General features: G+C 35.8%; 1 protein-coding gene across 1 annotated transcript; it reads left to right on the forward strand.

The window, feature by feature from the left end:
* The first annotated feature begins 1,703 nt into the window (after nt 1-1,703).
* On the forward strand, nt 1,704-3,806 carry LOC115980021 (DNA damage-repair/toleration protein DRT102). The gene is made up of 2 exons (XM_031102208.1): nt 1,704-2,975; nt 3,788-3,806. The coding sequence occupies exon 1, from the start codon at nt 1,834-1,836 to the stop codon at nt 2,770-2,772; it is 939 nt and encodes a 312-aa protein (XP_030958068.1). The 5' UTR covers nt 1,704-1,833; the 3' UTR covers nt 2,773-2,975; nt 3,788-3,806.
* Nucleotides 3,807-24,038: the final 20,232 nt, after the last annotated feature.

A 24,038-nucleotide genomic window follows, 5' to 3' on the forward strand; every position in this document is an offset into this window, starting at 1 on the left:
CCGACCTTGTACCTGAAACAGGTTTAAGGGAAATCTTGGAGTGAAGTACTATAGTTAACCTAGTTCTTTACACCCACGCTCTAAAAATTGTATTGTCTGGGCCTTTTACGTGTGAACCCAATGCTATTAGGTTCGTCACCAAATCGTGTCCTTACAATCATAAAATGATTCCATTCCATTTCCTCTATATTACTCTCAGACAAGATTACTTAGATTCCATACATTTTCATTCTTTTTCCATTTCTTTATTTTAAAACATTCAATCTAAATTACTTAATTCTATTCTATTCCATTCTTTTTCATTCATTTCCTTTGCTTAAATACATTCCATTCCATTTCATTCCTTTCTATTTCCTTATGATCATTATATTTTATTCCCTTATGAACCTCCAAACAAAACCTAAATAAAAGACACATAATAATTGTATTTGAATTATTTGCCTTTTTCTTTAGAAATAAATCTAATATTGTAGCTAGGTTTCCTATAATTTACCAATCAAATATACGTCATATTTATCAGCTAATTATATGTCAAATATTATGGCACTAAAAAACCAATTAACATTGCCAAGGAAATAAAAAGAACCATACTTCTAACTTTATGTCCCAAACAAAAAATAATCAAAGTCAAACAACTTCATTCTATAATAAATAGATCAAACAACTTAACAACCCAAGTCATTTACTCAAAAAAAAAAAAAAAAATGGCGTCATTTGCATAAAAAATGCTAAGTAATCTATATATATATATACCCCAAAAAGTCAAAGAATAGTTTTGTCACTGGTTATAGTACAAAAATTCTGGCAAGTTATGAAGAGAAATTTGATTTGAAGCCATAAGAATAAATCAACTCGATCATGTACAAATTTATGACTTTGGAGTATAAGCATCGATTCATTGCTTAATAAAGACAAAATGTTATGTGATGCAACTTTCCATTTAAAAAGTTATATTTTATTTGTTGATGAAATATGATAAAAAAAGATAGAATATAAGTTGAATTATGTGTGTGTCTATATATATATATATATATATATATATTGGGAAATTACAATAAACTCATATGTAGTTTGGCTCATTTCACTTTACCTATTTATGGTTTAAAACTTTACACTTTGCCTACTTAAACTACAATCTATTTGCCCTTCATTACCCACCTCACCCTTAAATATTAGAAAAACATTATTTTATTAAAAATCAAAACATAACATAGATAAAAAAAACATAAACCATTAAAACTTTTCCTCAGGAGCCTTAGAAACACTAAAATATGTAGTAATATTTGTGTTTGAAAAAAACATAAATATCACATCAAGCACCTAAAAATATTTATATTTTTTTTATAAGAGATTAAATTTTGTAAAGATGTGGTGTAAAACCTATATTTTACCCCTTCAATCTCAACATGTTATTATCTTATCACATCTAATACCCATATATAAATTCAACCAAATTGAGAATTTATTGAGATATTATTAAATGTGATAAGATATATTAAATTTTAAGTAAAATATTAATATAATAATTTTTTATTAGATAAAATAAAAAACATAAGTTTTCCACCTTATTTTTACCAAATTCGACAGTTTTGATAAACATTCACAATTACATCTTTAGTTATAATTTATCCGATAAAAATATTTTTGAGTTGTAAAGCAAAGGTTGCTTGATGCTTCCGAAGTCTTGGAGACTATTTTTTTTTTTCCCATTCCCTTACCAACTTCAAGTCCAGATTCACTTCTCTCTCCCTCAAACACTCTTGACTCTCAGTATATCACTCTTCCAAAAAGTCTCTCTCTACTCTCTGTCTGTACTTCTCTCACCTCAACACCATGGCCGAGTCTACCACCACCACCAGCACTCGTCCTCTCAAAATCATAGCCGGAGCCGACTCCTTCGGCTGCACCCTCAAAGACACCTTGGTCTCCCACCTCCGTTCCCTCAACATCGAAGTAGAAGACCTCGGCACCTCCTCCTACTACACCATCGCCGCCGAAGTTGGCCGCCAAGTCTCCTCTTCCACCACCCCCGCCGCCACAGAAACCCGTGGCCTCGTCGCTTGTGGCACAGGCGTTGGTGTTGCTATCTTCGCCAACAAATTCCCAGGCGTTTATGCAGCCACTTGTCTCACTCCTGAAGATGCTCTCAACGCTCGCTCCATCAACAACTCCAATGTCCTCGCAGTCTCAGGCATGTCCACTTCACCCTCCACCGCCATTGATATCCTCAACACTTGGCTCAACACTCCTTTCAAGTCCCCTTGTCCGGCTTCTAACTCTCAACCTTGGCCTCAAGATATAGAGTCTTTTCTTGACAGCTCTATCAAAGAAATGCCCACCATTGGATCTGGTTCTTCTCAGTCTGATGAATCTGCAAAATGTGCTATTTGTTGTTTGGTGAAGAATAGGGAATTGAATCCGATCGATATAATCCCAGGTGGGTCTATGAAGATTTTGAGAGAGACTCCCACATCGGCTATTGTGAGGTTTAAAGCTGGGAGTGTGGAGCCGGCTCATCATCATACTTTTGGGCATGATTTGGTGGTGATGGAGGGGAAGAAGAGTGTGTGGAACTTGAGCAAAAAGGAGAGGTATGATTTGGGTGTTGGGGATTTTTTGTTTACTCCAGCTGGGGATGTGCATAGAGTGAAGTATTATGAGGATACTGAGTTTTTCATCAGGTGGGATGGGAAATGGGATATGTTCTTTGATGAGGACCTTGAGACTGCTAAGGCTGCTGTTGAGAAAGAATTGGGAAATGGGGCTGTGTGAATATGAATCAGTATGTGTGTAGAAGATATTTATGGGGTTGAAATATTGTGCTGCTACTTAGTGCTATTAAGAAGGAATTGGGAAATGGGTCTGCGAGAAAATGAATCGATATGGTTGCTATGTATGTGTTTCTAAGATGTATATAGGGTTGAGTTTGTGCTACTGAGGAGGAATCCAGTTCTGGGTCTCTATAATAAAGAAGAGTATGTATCATACTTAAACCAACTCTTGTATTGATATGGTGTTGTTACTTATGTTTGGTTTAGCTGCTGTTTTTTTTTTTGTATGATGCTGTTGGTAGTGTTATGTTATGGGCGTGAAGTAGGAATTTGCTTGCTTGTTATTGACTTGGTGGTTTAATTCTGTTCAACCCTTTTGGTTCAATGTAAAACTCGGTGTTCTCTTCGTTATTGATGAATTTGGCTTGATTATTAGAATTGAACAAGCTAGACTTGAAAAACCTGACTTAACTCAAACATGTATGAGATATATTAAATATGAATATGGCTGTTTTCATTCGAAAGTTAGCTGTTAGATATCTAAATTTTCTCAATGGTTTGGCTTAGAATTAGTAAACTGACGTGATTTTTTCCAAAAAAAAAAAAAAAAAAAAAAACACTATAATCCAGAACAATTTCTTTTTTCTTGATGGTTAAAACTATCCATCTTAATGTATAAAACTATTTCGAAGTGTCTTCTTTTCTCACTTCTCAACCTCAGTCTCTCTCATTCTCTCAGATCTTAATCCCAAAGCACACAGTGGTAAATCTCATTTTTGCAAATCCAGCTTCCTCTGCCCACCCACTTCTTATACAGTTGCTTAATTTTCCCAGCAGTTCAACAACCATTGCTTCTTTATCATCTCTTCCTTCCCCTTAGTTCCTGTTCTTCTGGCAACCCATTAATCTCAGAATATATTCACTCCCATGTTTGTTATTAAATTTTGTTTTCAGTCCAAAAACCATTGGTGGTCCAAACCTGATGGTTAGATGTTTTATGTATCTATCTTTTGTAGCACAGTGATTAAGGTCAACTAGGCGTTGCCATGCTGCTGAAATGTACAAGCTGTGAGATGTAAGGTGACATTTTAGACTTTATGATAGTTGTTGAGTTTGACATAACTCTGTCTTATCAAATTCTAAAAGTATTCTCTATGGTCTTTGATTCTAGCTGTGTTTTTGCTTATCAAAAAAAAAATATTTCCTTAAGAAACTGAGGTGCTTCATGGGAGACTTTTGTTATAAACTTAAATCTTTTCTTCCCTTTCCGGATAAAATTTTGTTGGTGAATTTGGCTTGATTAAAAATTGAACAAGTTGTACTTGAAATACCTGACTAAACTCAAACATGTAGGAGATCTTTTAAACATGAATTTGGCTTTTTTCATACTAAAGTTGGCTGTTAGATATCTAAATTTCCTCAATGGCTTAAGGAAGCATAATGATGTCTGTAATTGAACACTTCTTCATTTTTATTATTGTTATTGTTAATATGAGTCAAACTTTTGTACGGTACAACCTGTCAATCATTTGAAATTAGTCAATAGAATTACAAAAAACCATTGTGATTGGCTCGGAATTAGTAAATTCACATGATTATTTTTTTTAAAAGAGTACCTATAATCCAGACAATGTCATCTGTATTAATGCTTAAAACTACCTGTGCTGTTGTAATGTTTAAAACTATTTCAAAGCGTCTTCTTCTCTCACTTCTCAGTCTCAGTCTCTAATTTTAACCCCAATGAACAAATTGGTAAATCACAATCTCTCAAATCTCAATCCCAAAGCACGTGTTGTAAATAACATTCTCTCAAATCCAAACAATGTCATTTGCCTTCTTTTCTCAGTCCCAATCTCATGCCTCATACGCGACTTTGTGGTAAATTTTTAATATCTACATATTAGATTAGGATTTTTTTTTTTATTAAATTTATTTGTTGTAGAGAAAAGAGAGTTTGGAGAGAGAGGGGAGAATATATCTTTGGTTTTATTTGGCATGTGGGTTATCTATATGATCTTATGTCTTTGGGTTTACTTGGCATGTGAGTTTAATTTAATTTTTTCAATTCATATAAATTTATAATCTTTATTACAATTCATTTTTTGTATCATGACAGTTACTAAAATTCTTCAGTTGCGTATGCTACTATAAAACTTTTCTTCAGTTGTGTTTGCTACTATAAATCTTTTACACTGATCTTCATTTGTAGTTCTACTAGCATGCGAAATCTTTGCAGTTGCGACTGTTACTGTAAAACATTTTTTGAAGGCTACTATAAAACTCTTCTTCAGCTAACATCATCTTCTTCTGAAAAATAAAATGTAATGTAAACAAGCAAGAACAATTATTATAACAACAATTGTAAAAAAAATTCGTGTAAGTAATATAATCCAATTACAAGTTGGCATGTGTGTCAAAAAACATGGTTTTGTGCTTTAAATAGGAAAACGAGAATTTTCATGAAATATACAAAAAAAAAAAAAAAAGAGTTGCTACAGAACAAGCCCTTGGTCCACAATCGTTTTTTTAATGGTAAATGCTTAACTAAATTCATTAAAGGAGGCAGAATACAAATGTATAAAAGTACTAGAAATGTTATTAGTTATTTTTTATTTTATTTAAATATCATATATATATATATATATTTTTTTTAGAACTGTGTAGGATACATGTGGCGACCCTAACTGCCCCAAATTTTGGGAGTAAGGCTTGTTATTGTTGTTGTTTGTGTATAAACATAAACTGAACTTTCTTTTTGTACTAATCTGTATAAGATCTTACAACTAACTCTGTTTTATTGAATGCATCTTATATGTGTGGAAGATGTTTGTGGGGTTGAGTATTGTGCTGTTAGTACGATTGAAAATAAATTCCAAATTGGGTTTGCTTGAAAATCAATCAATATGGTTTCTATGTTTTTGTTTCTAAGGTGTTTGTGATACTGAGGAGGAATCCAGTTCTTGGTCTCCGTAATAAAGAGTATGTATCATATTTGAACCAACTCTTGTCTTGATGTGCTATTGTTACTTCTGTTTGTTTTAGCTGCTGTTTTTTTATATGATCTATGATGCTGTTATAGCGTTATGCTATGGTTGTTGGTAGGGATGTGCTTGATTTTTATTAATTTTGTGATTAAATTTTGTTCTCCTATTTTTGGTTCAATGAAAAACTTAGTTTTCTCTTGGTTTTTTAAGAAGCTGGCATAAATTTAAGAAGCTAGAATTACCTGACTAAACTCGAATATGTTTATACATGATTTTTTTATTTTCATGCTAAAGATGGCTGTTAGAATATCTTTATGTGTAATAGAATATAGGACTGTTCTCTCCCTTATCTACATTTTCTCAATGGCTCAAGGAATCATAATGATACCTGTAATCAAACTACTTTGCTAGAATTACTTGACTGAACTCAAACATGTTTAAACATGAACTGTTTATTTTCAAGCTAAAGATGGCCGTTAGAATATAGGAGTGTTTTCTCCCTTATCTACATTTTCTCAAGGAATCATAATGATACCTGTAATCAAACTACTTTGCTATTTATGAAGCACAATTGATTATTGCCTGGTTGATAAGGATTTTCTAAAATGATATGTAGTTGTTGCTAGAAAGGATGGATGGTCCAAAGTAAAGTTTAGACTACGTCACTTCTCCGGTGTTCCCTCTCTTTTGAACTGAGATGAGTGACCTTCTCTTTTCCATTCTAGCAAATTTAAAGAAGTTAGTTGTCTTTTTATGCAGTATTAGCTTAGACTGTTTCTAGTGTTCCCTGTGTAAAAGTTAGTCTGAAGTAGATTTTCATTATGCACTCAATAGGTGCATGCATAGAATAAGTTTTAAGATTGTATCAAAAACATGGAGGAAAAAATTGCTTCTCTTCAAGATTGTTGGGCTGTATTCTGAAATTGATTAAAACTTCTTAGGAAGCCATATTTCTTGTATCAGAACTTGATGTCATGGCCCGAGAAATGTACAATTTTGTTTTTGAACCAAGCCAGAGACATGTATTGTAAGGTTGAATTTATTCAACCATCTTATTGGCTTTATTCCGTGCCAAATTTGCTTGTAATTCAGCATTTAGTAACCCTGTATTTAGGTGGGTTTGATGTAAGGGTAGTGAGTGAGATAGAGTGAAGTTTGCTCAAGAGTGTGCAAGAAAACAGAGTGTCGCGGCTGGGTCTCGCGGGTGACTCGCGGCTTCAAGCCGCCAGAAGCAACCTCACGTGCCAAGCATGCTGGAAGGTGAACAGTCTGCTAGCTGGAGCACTACAGGACAAAACAGGACAACTGGCCATACGGTTATCTCGCGACTGGATCTCGCGACTTAGTCAAGCCGCGAGGTCAAGCCGCGAGCCACCCCTGTTTTGTAGAATTCTGACGTTTCACATTCCTCTCCACTCCAGTATAAATACCCCTATTACCCACGATTGAAAGAGAGCTTCCAGAGAGAATTTTGAGAGAGAAACCCTAAAGAAAAACCAGATTGTTTCACCCACAATCTCTACCTTAGAATCTCTTCAAATTCCTCATCTCTCTTCCTCTCCATTGTCAAATCCTTGAGAAGCATTATACCAAACCTGGTTCTCACCATCATCATCACTGTGAGACAGTTGTTTGGATTTCTGGGAAGCAGTTAGGAAGGAGCCAATCTTCATTGGTTGATGCTACGGTCTAGTAGCGGAATCCGGGAAGTTAGAAAAGAAAAAGGTTCGGCGCAACCTCGTTGGAGCAAGAAGCTTGGAGGGCTTAGGTGCACTGGGTAGATTAGGCTTGGAGGGTCTATTGCTGTCCTTGTATCCCAACTATATTTTCTAGTGGATTGATTACCGCTTGGAGGGCGGCGGAGAGGTTTTTCGCCGAGGGCTTCGATTTCCTCTTCGATAACACATCGCGTGTTGTCTTTGTGTTTGCATCTTCCTTCCTCTATCTTTGCCTTTAAATTATCTGCTGTGGATTTTATTCTGTTATGGCTTAGATAGTTTTTAATCAATTTCGTATGATAGCATATGTTAAGTTTCCGTACACTTGTTGTTTGACATATTGCTTGAATTGATTAAGTTTTAATTTGGGGGTCTAAACGTTCAAAGGTGTTTTTACACGTTTTTGAACTTTCAATTGGTATCAGAGCGGGTACACTTGTTGTGGTTTAAATACCTAAGTGTGATCCTTGACCCCTTGTGTTTATTTGCCATGGATTGTGCTTTGTATGACTCTTTGCATGATTTGGTTGGTGATGAATGTAACATGTCACGTGTTTGTGAAAATGCCTCTATGAGTGTTAATCCTCATAAGTGTGATGACATGTTATTTGAATCTATGGGTGTTGTTGACAAACTCTTCAAGAAAAATGCTAAGAAGTTTCAAAAGAATTTGAGCAAGTTATTATGTGAAAAGGATGATTTGATTGCTAAGCTCAATGAATCCTACAAATTGGTTGAGAAATATGAAAAACTTGCTGAAATTTCTCTTGAAAAGCTGAAAGAGTTTGAATGTTTGAATATGGACTTGGATGCTAAACTTGTTTTGTCTAACAAACTTGTTGATGATCTTAAATGTGAAAATGAATCTCTTAAGATGCATGCCAAGTGTTTGATTGCTGAACCCATTGATAAAATGGATGATAATATTTGTTGCAATCATGTTGTGGTACCCGATTTTGTGCCTAGTGTGTGTTCTACCTTAAAGGACAAATCGGTGTACATTCCTCCACATAAAAGAAATCAAAAGGTGGAGAGAAAGGCTGTTAAGTCAAAGCCTCTGTTTAGGTCTCAACCTAAGGCTTTGGATGGATCTAAGTTTGTTCCAACTTGCCACCATTGTGGTGTGATTGGTCACATAAGACCCCAATGCCCCAAGTTAAAAAGAGAACAAACCTTTGTTGCTAGATCTCTTCCCAAAAAGCCTAGTAGACCTAAACACATTGTGTGTCACCATTGTGGTGCCTTTGGTCATGTAAGACCTCAATGCTCTAAGTTTCATGCTTTTAAAAGAATCAAAAGAAAAGAAAAACTTGAGCTTTTTGGAAGTTGTGCTAAAAAGAGTAAACCGGTTTTGAGTGAAAATAGCATGTTGTTAAAGAAAATGTTTAATGCTCTTAACTCCTTGACTATGTGCATCTCCGGTTCTCATTCTTCCAACCCTCGTCTCACTTCCCTTGAGACACTCATTCCAAACAATCATTCCGTTTGGATGAGGAAGGGTTCCTATGGTTGAGCTTTTGCTCTTTTGGTCCTTGATCTAATTCTTTCGATCTTTGTAGGACCCTTCATGCATTAAATGTCATATCATCATGCATTTTGTGCATCTTGCATTTATTTGTATGCATTGTTTCGTTTTTTATCTTACTTTTATGTTTCTATTTTGTGTGAGTAAAAATCCAAAACCACATAAAAAGTGAAAAATTCAAAAAGTTTGATCGTATTTGTTTGAGCACATATCACATGTGAGTTTGGCCTTGTACCTTTGTACAAATGGTTTTGTGCATTTACGAGCTTAGCTTGTTATTTTTGCACCTATATCTTTGTGGGAAAAAATCTTGACATCTTTGTGTGATTGTTGTAAATCGATCTTCAAACTTGTCATGAATGATTTGTCAATAGTCATGTTGGTTTTGATACATGCGTAGACTTGTGCTTATATCTCTTCCCACTCTTTTATTTTTATTGCTTAAAGAGCTCAATAAATGTAAATCTCAAAATGAAAAGAGATAATGAGATGCAAAAGCCGTCGCATATACTAGTATTTGACTAGGAAAAAGGGAAAGCGACTTAAATGAAATTGTATGATGCCCAAAAAGCCAAAGGCTTGTTCATCAAATTGAAATATCAAAAATTTCAGGCATCGATCTCAAAATGAGATGTTTTGATTCAAAATGATCAAAAGTTATAAATTGTAAAGAAGCCAAATGAAAAGCTTCATCATATGTAATCATTTTCTTGTGGGAGGTCATATATGTTCATTTCTATAATTGAGATAGACCACTTGACTTAGTACTAGTTGTGTATGACTTGATTGAATTGATCATTGAAGCTTCACTCTAGACTAAGGACTATTCCACATTTGATACACACACACAACACACATGCCTAATACTCAATGAATGTCTTATTCATTTGTTAGATTGTACTTGTCTAAATGTGATGTGTATTTGCTCAATCTTATATGGATTAATCCAAAAAGATTTTTGATCATTTTATATGTTTTTGGAAGTGATTTTTATCACTCTTTGTGTTCATGTTTAGTGTTTACTTTGTTTTTCAATGTTTAAACATGTTCTGAATTGAAAAACAGGTGTCAGAGTTTTTCGCGGCTCAGCTGGCGACTCGCCAGTCGCGAAACCCCAGTCGCGAGTTCATCCAGAAGCTTTTGGCGGCTCACTCGCGGCTTGCTCGCGGCTCACTCGCGACTCGCGAAAATTTTCGCGACTGAAACTCGCGGCTGAAACTCGCGGCTCGCGGCTTGCTCGCGACTGAACCTCGCGACTCGCCCAATCGCGAAACGCCCAGAAACAGTTTTTAAAGGGCTTTTTGTGGGAAACTTGTTTTAAACCTCTCCCATCCTTTCTAAAACCCCTCTTTCAATATTTTTATATTAAAACCCAACCAATTTGAATGGTTTTTCATTCCATTAACATTTCTAAGGTAATTATAAATTCTTTTCATTATTTTTGATCCTTGGATTATGTTTTGGAAAGTTTTGTACTCTTGGTTGGGATTTTTATCATTGGGGTTGGGAAAACTTAATTTTTGTCAAATTTCTTCATGGGATTGGTTTCTTTTGTTGATATGCATTGGATGTTGGCCCCTTGTGGCAGAAAGAACATGTATTTAGGGTAGATTTCATGATGTTCATGCATTGTTTCACATTATTGTTCATAGTGTGCATGCTAGGTGTTTGATAAAATGCCTCTTAGACATTTTCTCGCTTGTTTGGACTCCGATGAGTACCAAACTTTGGGGTTTCTCATGTTTCCTCATTAGGAACATGTTTGGTTCATTAGTTGTGTATTTTGCACACTTTGCCCCACATGTGCATTTTTCATGCATTGGACATGCATTGCACTTAGCCACCTCTTGCACACACCTTTGCTACCCTTGTCATGCATTGGTCTATACCTTGCTTCTTCATCCTAGCATGTCATCTCTGTCTTATGCTTTGTAGCATTTTACTTTGTCATGGGTTTGAGCTTCATTTTCTCATTCATCTTGCACCCCTCATGCATCATTAGCATTGTTCATACCTTCATCTCTTGCCCTCGTTTCTTCTTGACCCTTTGTCTATTCCTGACAAAAAGGGGGAGAGTATACTCTAGAGAATGTTTCGGAGTATTTTGTCTTTCTATATGACTCTTGTGCACATCCTTAGGGGGAGAAATTCTATTTCTCATGCACATTTGTAGGGGGAGAGATATTCCATAGGGGAGATGCATATACCAAGGGGGAGAAGACATTGTGTTAACTAGAAAACCTTATTCTGTTTGTTTTCTTGTTGGCTTTATGGTGCTTTGTGTTATGCTTTGGTGTTCTCATTGCATCATGTTTGTGCTTTGGACATGCATATATCCCTATGTTATTATGCTTCATTGAATGCATGTTCAGATGATCATTTGCTTTGCTATGTGATCATTGTAGTCATTTCTATACTTGTTATATTATACTTGTCATTTATTACTTGCTTTACCTTGAGGGTCTAATGTGTTTTGTGCAAGTGTTTCAGGGTACAAGTATATATATGTTCCAAGTGCATCATAGCTTCTCATCACTTTGAAGGGGAGAAATTTTAAGCACTTTTAGTTTATATTGTTTAAATTTTTATCCAATATAATGTGTTTGTACCCATGTGCTTTTATAAGCTTTTAGGGTTTTGTTTTTATGCATAGTTTGTAGGCTTTATGGTATGTACCTTGCCTAGTGCAGCCTTTATGCTATGTTGAAATCAGTACTTTAATCTAAATGGTATACATTTTGGTTTATGTACTGTCACTCTTGTGCCCTTGTAGGATTGTTCCTAGATGCATATGCCCTGTGTGATATGCATTGGTTGAGTGTTGTGCATACAAGTGTCTTGCCTTGTGCTTGTTAACTTGTATGTTCTTGTGTTCATTCCAAGTGTGAATGAGCATTGTGATCACTACCTTGTGGTGTTCACTTGGTTGATCAAGCCATGGTTTGTTTCATAACTCCATCTTTGCTTGATCACATATTGCCTGTTTCATATGCATTTTATAATTTTCTGCTTACAATGATCATAGTGTATTGTTGTGTTTCAGGAGTATTATGTTCATATGATTCAAGTACTTCACAGCTTCTAGAGTTAGGTGTGAGTGAGTTTTGTTCAACTGTTCCCAACTCACGTGTTAAGTCTAGAGTCTGTTTTAGGGTTTTGTCACGGAATAGCCAAAGGGGGAGATTGTAAGGTTGAATTTATTCAACCATCTTATTGGCTTTATTCCGTGCCAAATTTGCTTGTAATTCAGCATTTAGTAACCCTGTATTTAGGTGGGTTTGATGTAAGGGTAGTGAGTGAGATAGAGTGAAGTTTGCTCAAGAGTGTGCAAGAAAACAGAGTGTCGCGGCTGGGTCTCGCGGGTGACTCGCGGCTTCAAGCCGCCAAAAGCAACCTCACGTGCCAAGCATGCTGGAAGGTGAACAGTCTGCTAGCTGGAGCACTACAGGACAAAACAGGACAACTGGCCATACGGTTATCTCGCGACTGGATCTCGCGACTTAGTCAAGCCGCGAGGTCAAGCCGCGAGCCACCCCTGTTTTGTAGAATTCTGACGTTTCATATTCCTCTCCACTCCAAGTATAAATACCCCTATTACCCACGATTGAAAGAGAGCTTCCAGAGAGAATTTTGAGAGAGAAACCCTAAAGAAAAACCAGATTGTTTCACCCACAATCTCTACCTTAGAATCTCTTCAAATTCCTCATCTCTCTTCCTCTCCATTGTCAAATCCTTGAGAGGCATTATACCAAACCTGGTTCTCACCATCATCATCACTGTGAGACAGTTGTTTGGATTTCTGGGAAGCAGTTAGGAAGGAGCCAATCTTCATTGGTTGATGCTACGGTCTAGTAGCAGAATCCGGGAAGCTAGAAAAGAAAAAGGTTCGGCGCAACCTCGTTGGAGCAAGAAGCTTGGAGGGCTTAGGTGCACTGGGTAGATTAGGCTTGGAGGGTCTATTGCTGTCCTTGTATCCCAACTATATTTTCTAGTGGATTGATTACCGCTTGGAGGGCGGCGGAGAGGTTTTTCGCCGAGGGCTTCGGTTTCCTCTTCGATAACACATCGCGTGTTGTCTTTGTGTTTGCATCTTCCTTCCTCTATCTTTGCCTTTAAATTATCTGCTGTGGATTTTATTCTGTTATGGCTTAGATAGTTTTTAATCAATTTCGTATGATAGCATATGTTAAGTTTCCGCACACTTGTTGTTTGACATATTGCTTGAATTGATTAAGTTTTAATTTGGGGGTCTAAACGTTCAAAGGTGTTTTTACACGTTTTTGAACTTTCATGTATGATGATAGACTTAGCTTTGGGAGTGACTCCAATCGTTTATTAGCTTAGTTCAACTACCCATGATTCAAGTTGGTTGGGGATTGCTTCTAAACACCCATCCACTACACATGTATGATGTTAGTAGGTTTTCATATCTGAGAGTTTGGCAGTAGATCGGCACCAATAGTGAACAATTTGAAAGTTTGTCGACTTCTCTAATGGAGGTGAAGGTGAATTAGATTTTGCTCATGTCTTCTTTTGTTTGTTTGTAATTTCTTTCATTCTTTATAAGATTTTGTTTCTCTGGTATGCTTGATAGGACATTGTAGCAAGAAAGCCCTTCGGTCTCATTGGGTTTCTTCACTTGTAAAAGACCATCTTGGTTCCTGGTCAGATTTCTCTTGGAAGTTTTAGGGGTTTCATTTCCATAGAGCAACCAAGGGTGAATGTTTGAGCAACCTATTGAATTTTCCTTTTTCAAACATGAAAGTTAAAAATTGTGCACTCTTTTCTTTCGCTGGGTATAAGTTGACCTGATTCTGTATTAAATTCAGGCTGAATTTGCACTCTTTCTACTTCCAGAATCCCTCCTAGTCGTTGTAATCAAACCGCTTGTCTAACATCTAACTTTTAGCGGATAATGTAAGCAATCAAATAGAATGTCTTGACTTATCCTAAGTCTATTGTTGGTTTTAGGAATTGGGGATTGTTATCATGTCAATAAAGCATCCCTTACTGTGCAACTTAACAAATTAACCAAAAAAGAAAAACAAGATGAAGGAAACACCCCTCAACAGTCTTGATCAATTCTACTTTTCTAGTCTAGTTCTGAATGCGTATGTTTGCATTCCTGTCCAAGTTGTTGCCACTCGGTATTCTGAGAGATCAGAGATGTGTTCTACAAACTTGCTTACAACCAACTTCTGAACAACAAACGCTTTTACACTAACAAATGTTTTATACAAAATCTAATGTTGGACAAGTTACCAAAATTGCGTCTCAAAGTTCGCCAATTAGAGTGGCTTGGTAGGTAGGTAGGATGGATAAGGGATCATAAAGAGCTAAGATTCATACTAGCCTGCTCCAGTCATTCAAAGAATTTGAGGGAGGCAACTGATCCCCTAAAACCCTCTTGACTCCTCTATAAAACAGTCTGCAGATCCTCCTTGCTTTCTTTTGCTTTTCAATTTTAAGAGCTAAACTTAAGATGCCTCTCCAATCCTTTGATGCTTTAACCTGATCTTATCTTGATACTGGAATCCATTTCTGTTTCTTTCATTCCTTGTGGAGAATCAAGCTTTCACAACAGTCAGCATTTCATTTTGCAAGGCAACAATGCCGACGAGCTTAATAATATTTGAGGAGCAGTTAATGTTTGCAGCAGAGGTTCAAGGATCATTTTGTGAGTTAATGATTGTGGTGAGAATGGTGATGCTGGTGTGTATTGTGGTACCATTGCTTTGTATTTGAGAGGGATTTTGTATAGCCATAATGGCAATGAAAATGGAGCTGGCAGCAGTGTTGGTACTGCTGTAGGCCCCTGTAACCTGGTTTTATTGCCACATGAGAATTCATTTTCAGATTAGAACATGAAACATTAAGATCTATATGGTTGTGTCAATAAATTTCATATTATGCATGCATACATTTTATACAATAACATATAAATGCTACAAGCTGGTTTTAGAACAAACAGACTCAGTTCTGGAGCAATTACCCGATTGCTAAAAGAATTTGAACACTGCATGGTACAGAAAATGACGCAAGAGACAATACCCCCTTGCAACCTTGATTTACAACCTGGGATACACTCTCTAGTGCACCCCCAATAAGCTCTTTTTCTCATGGGCCTTATGGCTTGCAGCTAGAATGACAAAGCACATAACTAGCAATCCACAATTTATGCTATCATCCATTTCTTTCTCTCTCTCAAATTTTGCTAATGTGTTTGTGTGTTGGAGTGCAAGGAGTAGGAGAGATACATAGGCCTATTTAGTTCTTAGTTTATTAATCGTTGATTGACTCTTAAAAGTGAGATTTGGCTGTAAAGGAGTATGATTGATTGGTTGATAATTCGAGGTTTGCAATGAAAATACTTAAAATGGGATTTGTTTTATTGTTGTGTGCCTAGCTCTTATTATCACCTACCTTAATTTATCACTGCTCTCCCTGTCACCAATCCAACAATTACTATATGAAGGTGCTTGGTGATTCCATGATTTTGAGCCAAAAAATAAAAATAAAAGTTTGTTCAATGATTTAGGTGAGTTAGCTTACTATATATTCTAATTTTTACTGAGTTAGATTCCAGTAAACTAAATTATTAAAATAATTTGTCATCAAATAAGGGACCTAAGTTTAAATCACTGTCTATACCTAAAGCATAACAATAAAAACTAAAAAGTAATCACTATGGAATAAGCATCAATGAATAATTGAATATTTGGTGAATACAACAAGAAGACTTAATACCAAAATTTTGGGATTGACTACAAATTCTCAACAGACTAATAAGTGAATTGTATTTCAAGATTTTGTATGAATTACTAAAGTTGGTACTGTATAAACTCCTTTAACTTTGCAACTTCATATGTTTTCAGATTAAGATCCTTTACAAGTTTCCTAGTTTATATAAGCAGATTCCCACTATTGATTGTGTAGAGATTATCACAGTAATGATTTAAGTTTGTAACCAAAAAACCAAAATAAAGGAGTACATTACTGCATCAACTTGTGGAGGTCGAGGAAGAAGCAGATTCCCCTTTATTAGTAAGTTAGTTATACACACATAGGGTTGGTGTTGAATCCATGATCTCCCTCTTCACTGCTCTTACAAGGAATTACCATTTGAACTAAACCTTTCTTTTTTGGCAACAATACATAACCCCTTGGCAAATGTTTTTATTGAGTTTTTTGTTTTTTGGCATCAATGAGCAAGAGCTTAGCCTTACACTATTTAAATATTATCACTTCTTTGAAACATAAAGTGTTTTTATCAAGAGATAAAACTAATGAAACATAAAAAATCCTTGGATGTCAAAACACCCTACCAGCAGCCCTCTTTCTAATTGAGCATAACTAAAGTGCGCATTGTAAATCATTTTTGACAAGATCGTATAAACACAGATGGATGAGATTGATTTCATGATTCTCTTGTAATTATTATTTGATTCTTTATACAATTTCGTCGTGTTACATACAAATTGAACAAACTTACTCCTGTGGAGCCACCACCTGCCTTCAACAATTTGAGGTGGTTTCTTATTGCCCGAAGAATAAATGACAATGAATTAGACTAGACTTAGCTCATCAGTAACGTTGGCAGCTTTTGTGTTTTCTTGAGATTCAATGGTAGCAAGTTTCTTCCGCAATGCCACCAACTCTTCCCCGGCATCATATGTTTGATGATAAGAGTAAATAACTTAGTGATTTCGAACCAATTAGTGGGTAAGTTACCCAATAAACATGACTAATAAAATGATTTGTCTGCTAGGTGATAAGCTGAGCTTTTCAGCAGAAGCGAACCCATGAAAGGAACCAATCTCCATCATGGGTAACCTCAAGAGAAGGCTCCTGCCATAGAAGTTACACGTTCTGAAGAAATGGCCTAAATGGCTTGAGTTTCTATTCTCAAACTTCAGATAGTGGGTTTGTCAAGAGGGCGAGAAAATGTGGTCTATTGATGTATGCCTCTATTTCTACTGTTTACTTTCTCTCTTGTTTCCTTTCTAATCTTTCTCTCTTTTCTTTTGTTTTTCCCCGTGTATTCCTTTGTTTTCTATTCTTTCTTTTCTACCTCTTGCCTCCTCCTTTACTATTCATGACCACCCCTTATATATCGTTTGCCATTGTGGGATTTACCCCTTTTGTCCCTCAACCGTTTTTGGCTCCTTATGGGCATCCCACCAGGACTACCCACCAACCTGTCGGCTGTCCAACCACTACCTTTGCTCAGAGTGTGTTGGTTGCATCATTCTCCATTTCCAGACAAAATTACTTGTCTTGTTTCTTACCTCTCTTTATTCTTGTTTTACCCATATGGATAAGGATTAAGCTATTTCATCACCTACCCCTATGGCATGCATTAAGTGGTCTCAGCCCATACTTATCTTTTGGGTAAAATGCCATCCAAGCAGGACATATCCCCCAAAGAAGCTTGAGTGAGAACCCCAGAATAGACCCCCCTTTCTCCCCACCGCCAAACCACACCCTCTGAATACCTTGACCCGTGGCCCACCTCCCATGTATTGGTTGGGTACAAGTAGGTGGTGCCCTAGCCCTTTGTACATGCTCCACTTCGTCTGAATTTGTTTCTTTCTGGCCTTCACACCATTTCTGCTGCCCTTGCGTTGTCTGGTTCTGCTATTCGTACTGGTTGATGTTTATCCTTTGTGGCGTGACGAATGTGTGGGCTTTTGGACCCATATTTTCTTCCTTTCATCCCTTCCTGGGCTGGATATCACTCAAGCAAAAGCCTTCATCTTCCTGCTGAGCCCATACTTTCTTCTCTATGAATGTGGGCCTTTTGGCCACTAATCCCGCCATACCGCTTCATTGTATCTACTACAACTTTGTTTTTCTTTTTTTACTTTTTATTACCCTATGGGCTTGTGGATTAATATTTCTGCTGTATCAACCTGTTTCTTCATTAATCTTTTGCTTAGGACTTTCTTGGCCCACTCACCACGTTTTTACCTCTTTTGAACTTGTTGGCCAACATTCCTACCATGTCAACCTGTTTTACCACTTTATGATGGACCCCACCATAATGTGAGAGAATGGAGCACCTTAAGTTTACCTTTATCTAAGCCTATAAGAGCATTTGCAACAGTGTAGGTATAATGCTATAATACTATATTTTAGCTACACTAACACTAAAATGATGCTCCAGCAGTGGAGCTGTATCCATTTTTTTTTGCTCCACATGAACAGTGCACATCTATCTATAGATGTGCACTGTTCATGAGAGCTAAAAAAAAAAAACATTATTTTATTCCAGCTTTTTATTAAAAAAATGCCTCTCTCTCTCTCTCTCTCTCTCATTCACTCCCACCGTGCCTCTCTCTCTCTCTCTCTCTCTCTCTCTCATTCACTCTCATCTCATCTCTCTCAGTCTCACTCTCTCAACTCTAGTATCTCTCTCAACCTCACTCTCTAAACGTTGTGCTCCGGCCGCTGAGTCGTGGTTGTGCTCTGGCCTCGTGGATCAAAGTGGCTTTCCGTGGATCGTGGTTGTGCTCTGGCCTTGTGGATCGAAGTGGCTTTCCGTGGATCATGGTTGTGCTCTGGCCTCATGGATCGAAATGGCTTCCCTCACCTCCACTCCGCCACTAGGTTGTGGTTGTGCTCCGGTGGTTTTTTTTTTTTTTTTTTTTTTTTTTTTTTTTTTTTTTTTCCAACTGTGGACTGGTGGCCGGTGGTGGTGGTGGTGGTGTTTATGGGTGTGGCTAATGGTAGACGTGGTTGTGGATGATGCTGTGGATTTTTTTTGGGTAGTGGGATTATTGGGATATATTATTTTATTGTAGTGGTTATATTATTTTATTGTGATATTTATATTATTTTATTGTGATATTTATATTATTTTATTGTGTTAAAAGCTAAAATAAATTCACTGCTGCAGCATGTATGTAGGTAAAATAGATAAAGTGGCTTTTTGTGTAGCTAAAAAGCTAAAAATTTAGATCCACTGCTGTGGATGCTCTAAGTAACTAGGAACGTTGTTGTTGTTGTTGTTTTTTTTTTTTTTTTTTTTTTTTTTTTTTTTTTTTTTTTTTTTTTTTTTTGAGAAAGAGATCAGAAACTTTAATAAATCAAGGCTGAAAATCACCTAATACAAAAGATGTAATATCCTTGGGATAGGAGTCCAACCAAATTGAGATAGGGGAACAATGTCTAGCTCTCTGGCCAGAGCATAAGCAACAGTATTGCCCTGCCTAATTGAGAAAGAGGTACTCACAAAGGAGTTTACAATACATAGGATATCTCTAATGAGATGACCACCCGAAGCGAAATCCCAGCCACCCCATTGAAGGGCCTTCATAACCGGCTCCGAATCTCCTTCAAAAATCACCCTATCAAGACCAAGTTCATCTAAGAAGAGGGCAGCACGTCTGGCAGCTATCAACTCCAGCACTTCCACTGATGGTGGCTTCCTAATCTTCTCTGCCAGCGCAGCCTTCACCTCACCGAAGGAATTTCGAACAATCACCCCAACCCCAGCTTCGTCAGATTCACAATACATAGCCCCGTCAAAGTTTATCTTCCATTCATTACGGTCAGGTGGACTCCAAACCTTAGGAGCTGCAACTCTAGGAACGTAATTAAAATCAAGGAATCAAAATTATTTCTATCTTTATGCAGCAAAACTGGCGATGTCTTTATCTTGAAAAACCATAACGCTACGTAATATCGAAATTTGGTATGTGTTCTCTAATGTGGAACCACTATTTGGTTCAATTCTATTTGAGATCTAATATGCAACATAGGCCAAGAAATTGCTGTAATAAAGTATAAAGAGGATTGCTTTGATCATTGGACCGATTCATTGTAGGTACAGAGAAGGACCCTGCCACTTGATTGTGCATCATAAAATGAAAGAATTTTTTTTTTTTTTTTTTTTTTTTTTCTAGAAAAAGAATGAAATTCACAATGAATCCTGATTTTATGAAGCTAAAATAAATTCTTAATTTTGCTTGGAAGAAAATATAGTGAGGGGTTAGGTGTTCCCCCCCCCCCCCCCCCTTTTTTTTTTTTTTGAATTTTTGGTAGAAGTTAATATTCAAATTTCAAATTTAGGGCATCTTGAAAATTTGAAGGAGCAAAATGACTTTGGTCAACCCAATATACTGATTTATTACAAATTTACAAGTGATTTTTTTTTTTTTTTAATGGTTAAAGGGAAATTATATTACAAGTGAAGTCACCCCTAGAGAGTTTACACATTTCATCCTTGCATAAATAAAAATTAATTCCTGTGGACCCCTATTTACTCAGTGTTTAATGAAAAAGAAATTATTATTGAATTTTTCTTCTTGGCTCATTAATATTTTCATTTTAATTAAATGAAGCATTCCGTCAATCATCTTAATAAGTTATCTTACTACATTTTTTTTTTTTTTTTTTTTTTTTGAGAAGGAAGCTGAATACTATTATTAAGAAGATCGGCTAAATTAGCCTAAAATACAGAAAAAGTCTATGGTGGAACATCCTCCATCCATACTAAAATGTTTGGAATATTAATAGTATGTCTATCCAAACTATGAGCAACAGAGTTACCTTCTCCCTTTTACAAGAGTAAAGTAATTGATCAAAACATTGAGAGTGTATCTTTGCATCTTCAACCAACAAACCATAGGGAGCCAAGGAACCATCTTCATCTAGCAAGGCCTTGATAACAACCAACGAATCACCTTCGAGCACTGCCTTCGTAAATCCCAAATCTTTTGCAAAAGAGAGTGCCTTAGCTACTGCAATTGCTTCCACTTCGTTGCTGGTATAGGCTTTGGACAATATTTCAGAGCATGAAGCTAGAGCTAAACCTGAGCTATCCCTAATAATCACCCCCAAACTAGCCTTGTTCTCATTGGAAAAAATAGCTCCATCAAAATTTATTTTCACATAACCAATTGGTGGAGGAAACCAGCGGCTCCTCATGTGAGTTGGATGAGCAGCAGGCAAAATTTGACAAGCTCAGAATTCTGCGTACCTTTCTTTTGAGAGTTGGGCAATCTGGTGGAGCGCCGAAGCATTTTGCTGAAGTCTTACTTGGTTCGTTTGTGTCCATATCGACCAAACCATCATAGCAAAAATTTCCAGATTTTTTTGCTACATAATTATCCATGACAGCAGCTCCTTGAAGTTCAGAAATTGGACTGTTCTTCGGAAATGCCATAGTTCAAGATCAGACCACACCACATCAAGTTCCTGGCAGCGATCACACATTGGATCATTGATGATAGTATGACAAACTAGGCTTGCCTTTGTTGGTATGGCTTTTAAGTTTGTAGGGCTAGTATTTTCCTCATTTTAGTGATTATAAAAAAATTTATAGATTTAAAATCTAAAACAAAATATGCAAGTTCCAAAAAAATAGCTCAATAACAAAAATTACCAATAGTAAAACTTTAAAAAAAAATTAAGCTTAATTAACCAATTTTATTTAAAATAAACAACCCTGTCATTTAAAAAATTCTAAACAAAAATAATTTTGTTCTTACCAAAAAAAAAAAAAAAACACTTAGCAACTAAGTAGTAGCAGAGTCAAAGGTTGAAATCACTGCACATAACTAACAATAAAACTGCCCCCCTTAACTCAAGGCTCTAGCTCCGACCTTGCCATGGAGTACTAAACTCTACTTCCTTCGTTAAAAACCTATAGCTGGATTTGTAGTTGTCATGTGAGAGAGGCCAAAATAATACATCCTCAAAGGTTGTTTGGGACAAAGGATTTTTTTTTTTTTTTTTAATTTCAGCCTCGCTTGGTGCAAATAAACCATCAATTAGCTCTTCATTCCAGCACCTTGTAGTGGAATCGATCAAGGTAGCCACAATAGTATTTTCCAAAGACTCAAGTGGATAGGATGTTACTTGTGGTGGGTGTTTCCTTGGCAGCCAATGGTGCTGCCAAATTTTAATTTTTTCTCCATTCTCAACACACCATCTAGAATGCTCCTTTTTGTAATACATGCCTTCCTATAAGAATGCTCCTCCAAGCATAAGAACCCAATCTAGAATCTATGGCCTCCATAATAGAGCAATTTGGGAAAAATCGGGCTTTGAACACCTTATGAAAAAGAGATGATTTGTTGTGTAGAAGGCGCCATGCTTGTTTTGTAAGAAGCGAATCATTGAAAAGTGTCAAATCTCTAAAACCCATCCCCAACCATCTTTGATTTTGTCATTTCATCCCATCTTAGCCAATAGGTCTTCCTGCAGTCAACTCGTTGTCCCCACCAAAATTTTTTAATCAAAGCTTCAATTTCATGACAAAAACCCAATGGAATCTTAAAGCAACCCACAATGTAAGTAGGAATGGCTTGAATTACAAAATTTATCAAAACTTCTCTACCCGCTTGAGAAAGTAATCTTCCTTCCCAAACTTGTAATTTTCGCCATACCCTTTCTTTAATATAACTGAAACTTGCTTTCTTACCCTTACCAACCAAGGATGGGAGGCCAAGATACTTCTCATATTGCATAATTTTCGAGACTCCCAAGGCCATCGATGCTAGTTCTAATATCATCAAGGGTGGATTTGTTGAAAAAGAGCCAATGATGAAAACAAAAAAGTCTATATTATAGTTAATAAAATATTGTACATGTTTAATATTGTAAATATATGGATGAGTATAATTCAGCATTTTTCAAAAAATTACATTTCAAAAAATTGACATAAAAATACGAAAATTGTGAAAAAAAAATGGTATGTATATGGTACAAGTATTATACATTTATTTTTGAAAAAAATCATGACAAAAATACGGAAACATTTATCATATATATATATATATATATATATTTTATATAAATACAATAATCTTTGCATCATGACCATTTATCTCTTGTTAAGTATGTCCAAGAGCCTTATAACTCAATTAGCTGACACATTTTGATGTTTTTTTTTTTTTAGTCTAAAAAAAGGTTCATAATTTTTTTTAAAAGGATAATGCTAGAAATACAAACTATTTTACAATATTTTTTACAAACTACTGATATAGTGAATGGTTATTGGTAAGTAAAAATGTGATATTAATGGTGGGAACATATAAAAATTAGTAAGAAATAGTCACAATAGTAGTTTGTAAAGATATTATAAATAATTTGTGCTTATAGCATTACTCTTTTAATATAGAATCAAAAAATGGTTGGATTTAAGTTTTATAATAAGATATAATAAAATAAGTATATTAAATAGCAACATTGTGTTTTATTTTTTTTTGTTCGAAAGTGATTTGACAGAATTTGTTTCTTTGGTAGTTTTTTTAATATTTTATGCGTGCGTTTGCGTCTCTGTCAGTGGATCCCGTGCACTGTTCACGAGACCCATAAGTACTTTTTTCAGCAAAATTTTCATTAAAATGTGATATTAGTGGTGGGAACATATAAAAATTAGTAAGAAATAGTCACAATAGTAGTTTGAAAAAATGTTATAAATAATTTGTGCTTATAGCATTACTCTTTTAAAAAAGAATCAAAAAAATGGTTGGATTTAAGTTTCATAATAAGATATAATAAAATAAGTATATTAAATAGCAACATTGTGTTTTATTTTTTTTTTAGAAAGTGATTTGACAAAATTTGTTTCTTTGGTAGTTTTTTAATATTTTATGCGTGCGTTTGCGTCTCTGTCAGTGGGTCATGTGCACTGTTCACAGGACCCACAAGTATTTTTTTCAGCAAAATTTTCATTAAAACTGGGTCTCACGGCACTATTCACACATTTAAAAATTATTTTGCTACAATATTTTCAGTTTTCAGTTTTCAACAATAAGCAGTATCCAAACAGACCTTATATCTAACGTTCCAACATTGTGTTTTATTTTTTTTTAAGAAAGTGATTTGACAGAATTTGTTTCTTTGGTAGTTTTTTAATATTTTATGCGTGCGTTTGTGTCTCTGTCAGTGGGTCCCGTGCACTGTTCACGGGACCCACAAGTACTTTTTTCAGCAAAATTTTCATTAAAACTGGGTCCCACAGCACTATTCACATATTTAAAAATTATTTTACTACAATATTTTCAGTTTTAAGTTTTCAGCTTTCAAC

This window comes from Quercus lobata, chromosome 3 (assembly GCF_001633185.2).
Source record: "Quercus lobata isolate SW786 chromosome 3, ValleyOak3.0 Primary Assembly, whole genome shotgun sequence".
In the NCBI taxonomy this organism is placed as follows: Eukaryota; Viridiplantae; Streptophyta; class Magnoliopsida; order Fagales; family Fagaceae; genus Quercus; species Quercus lobata.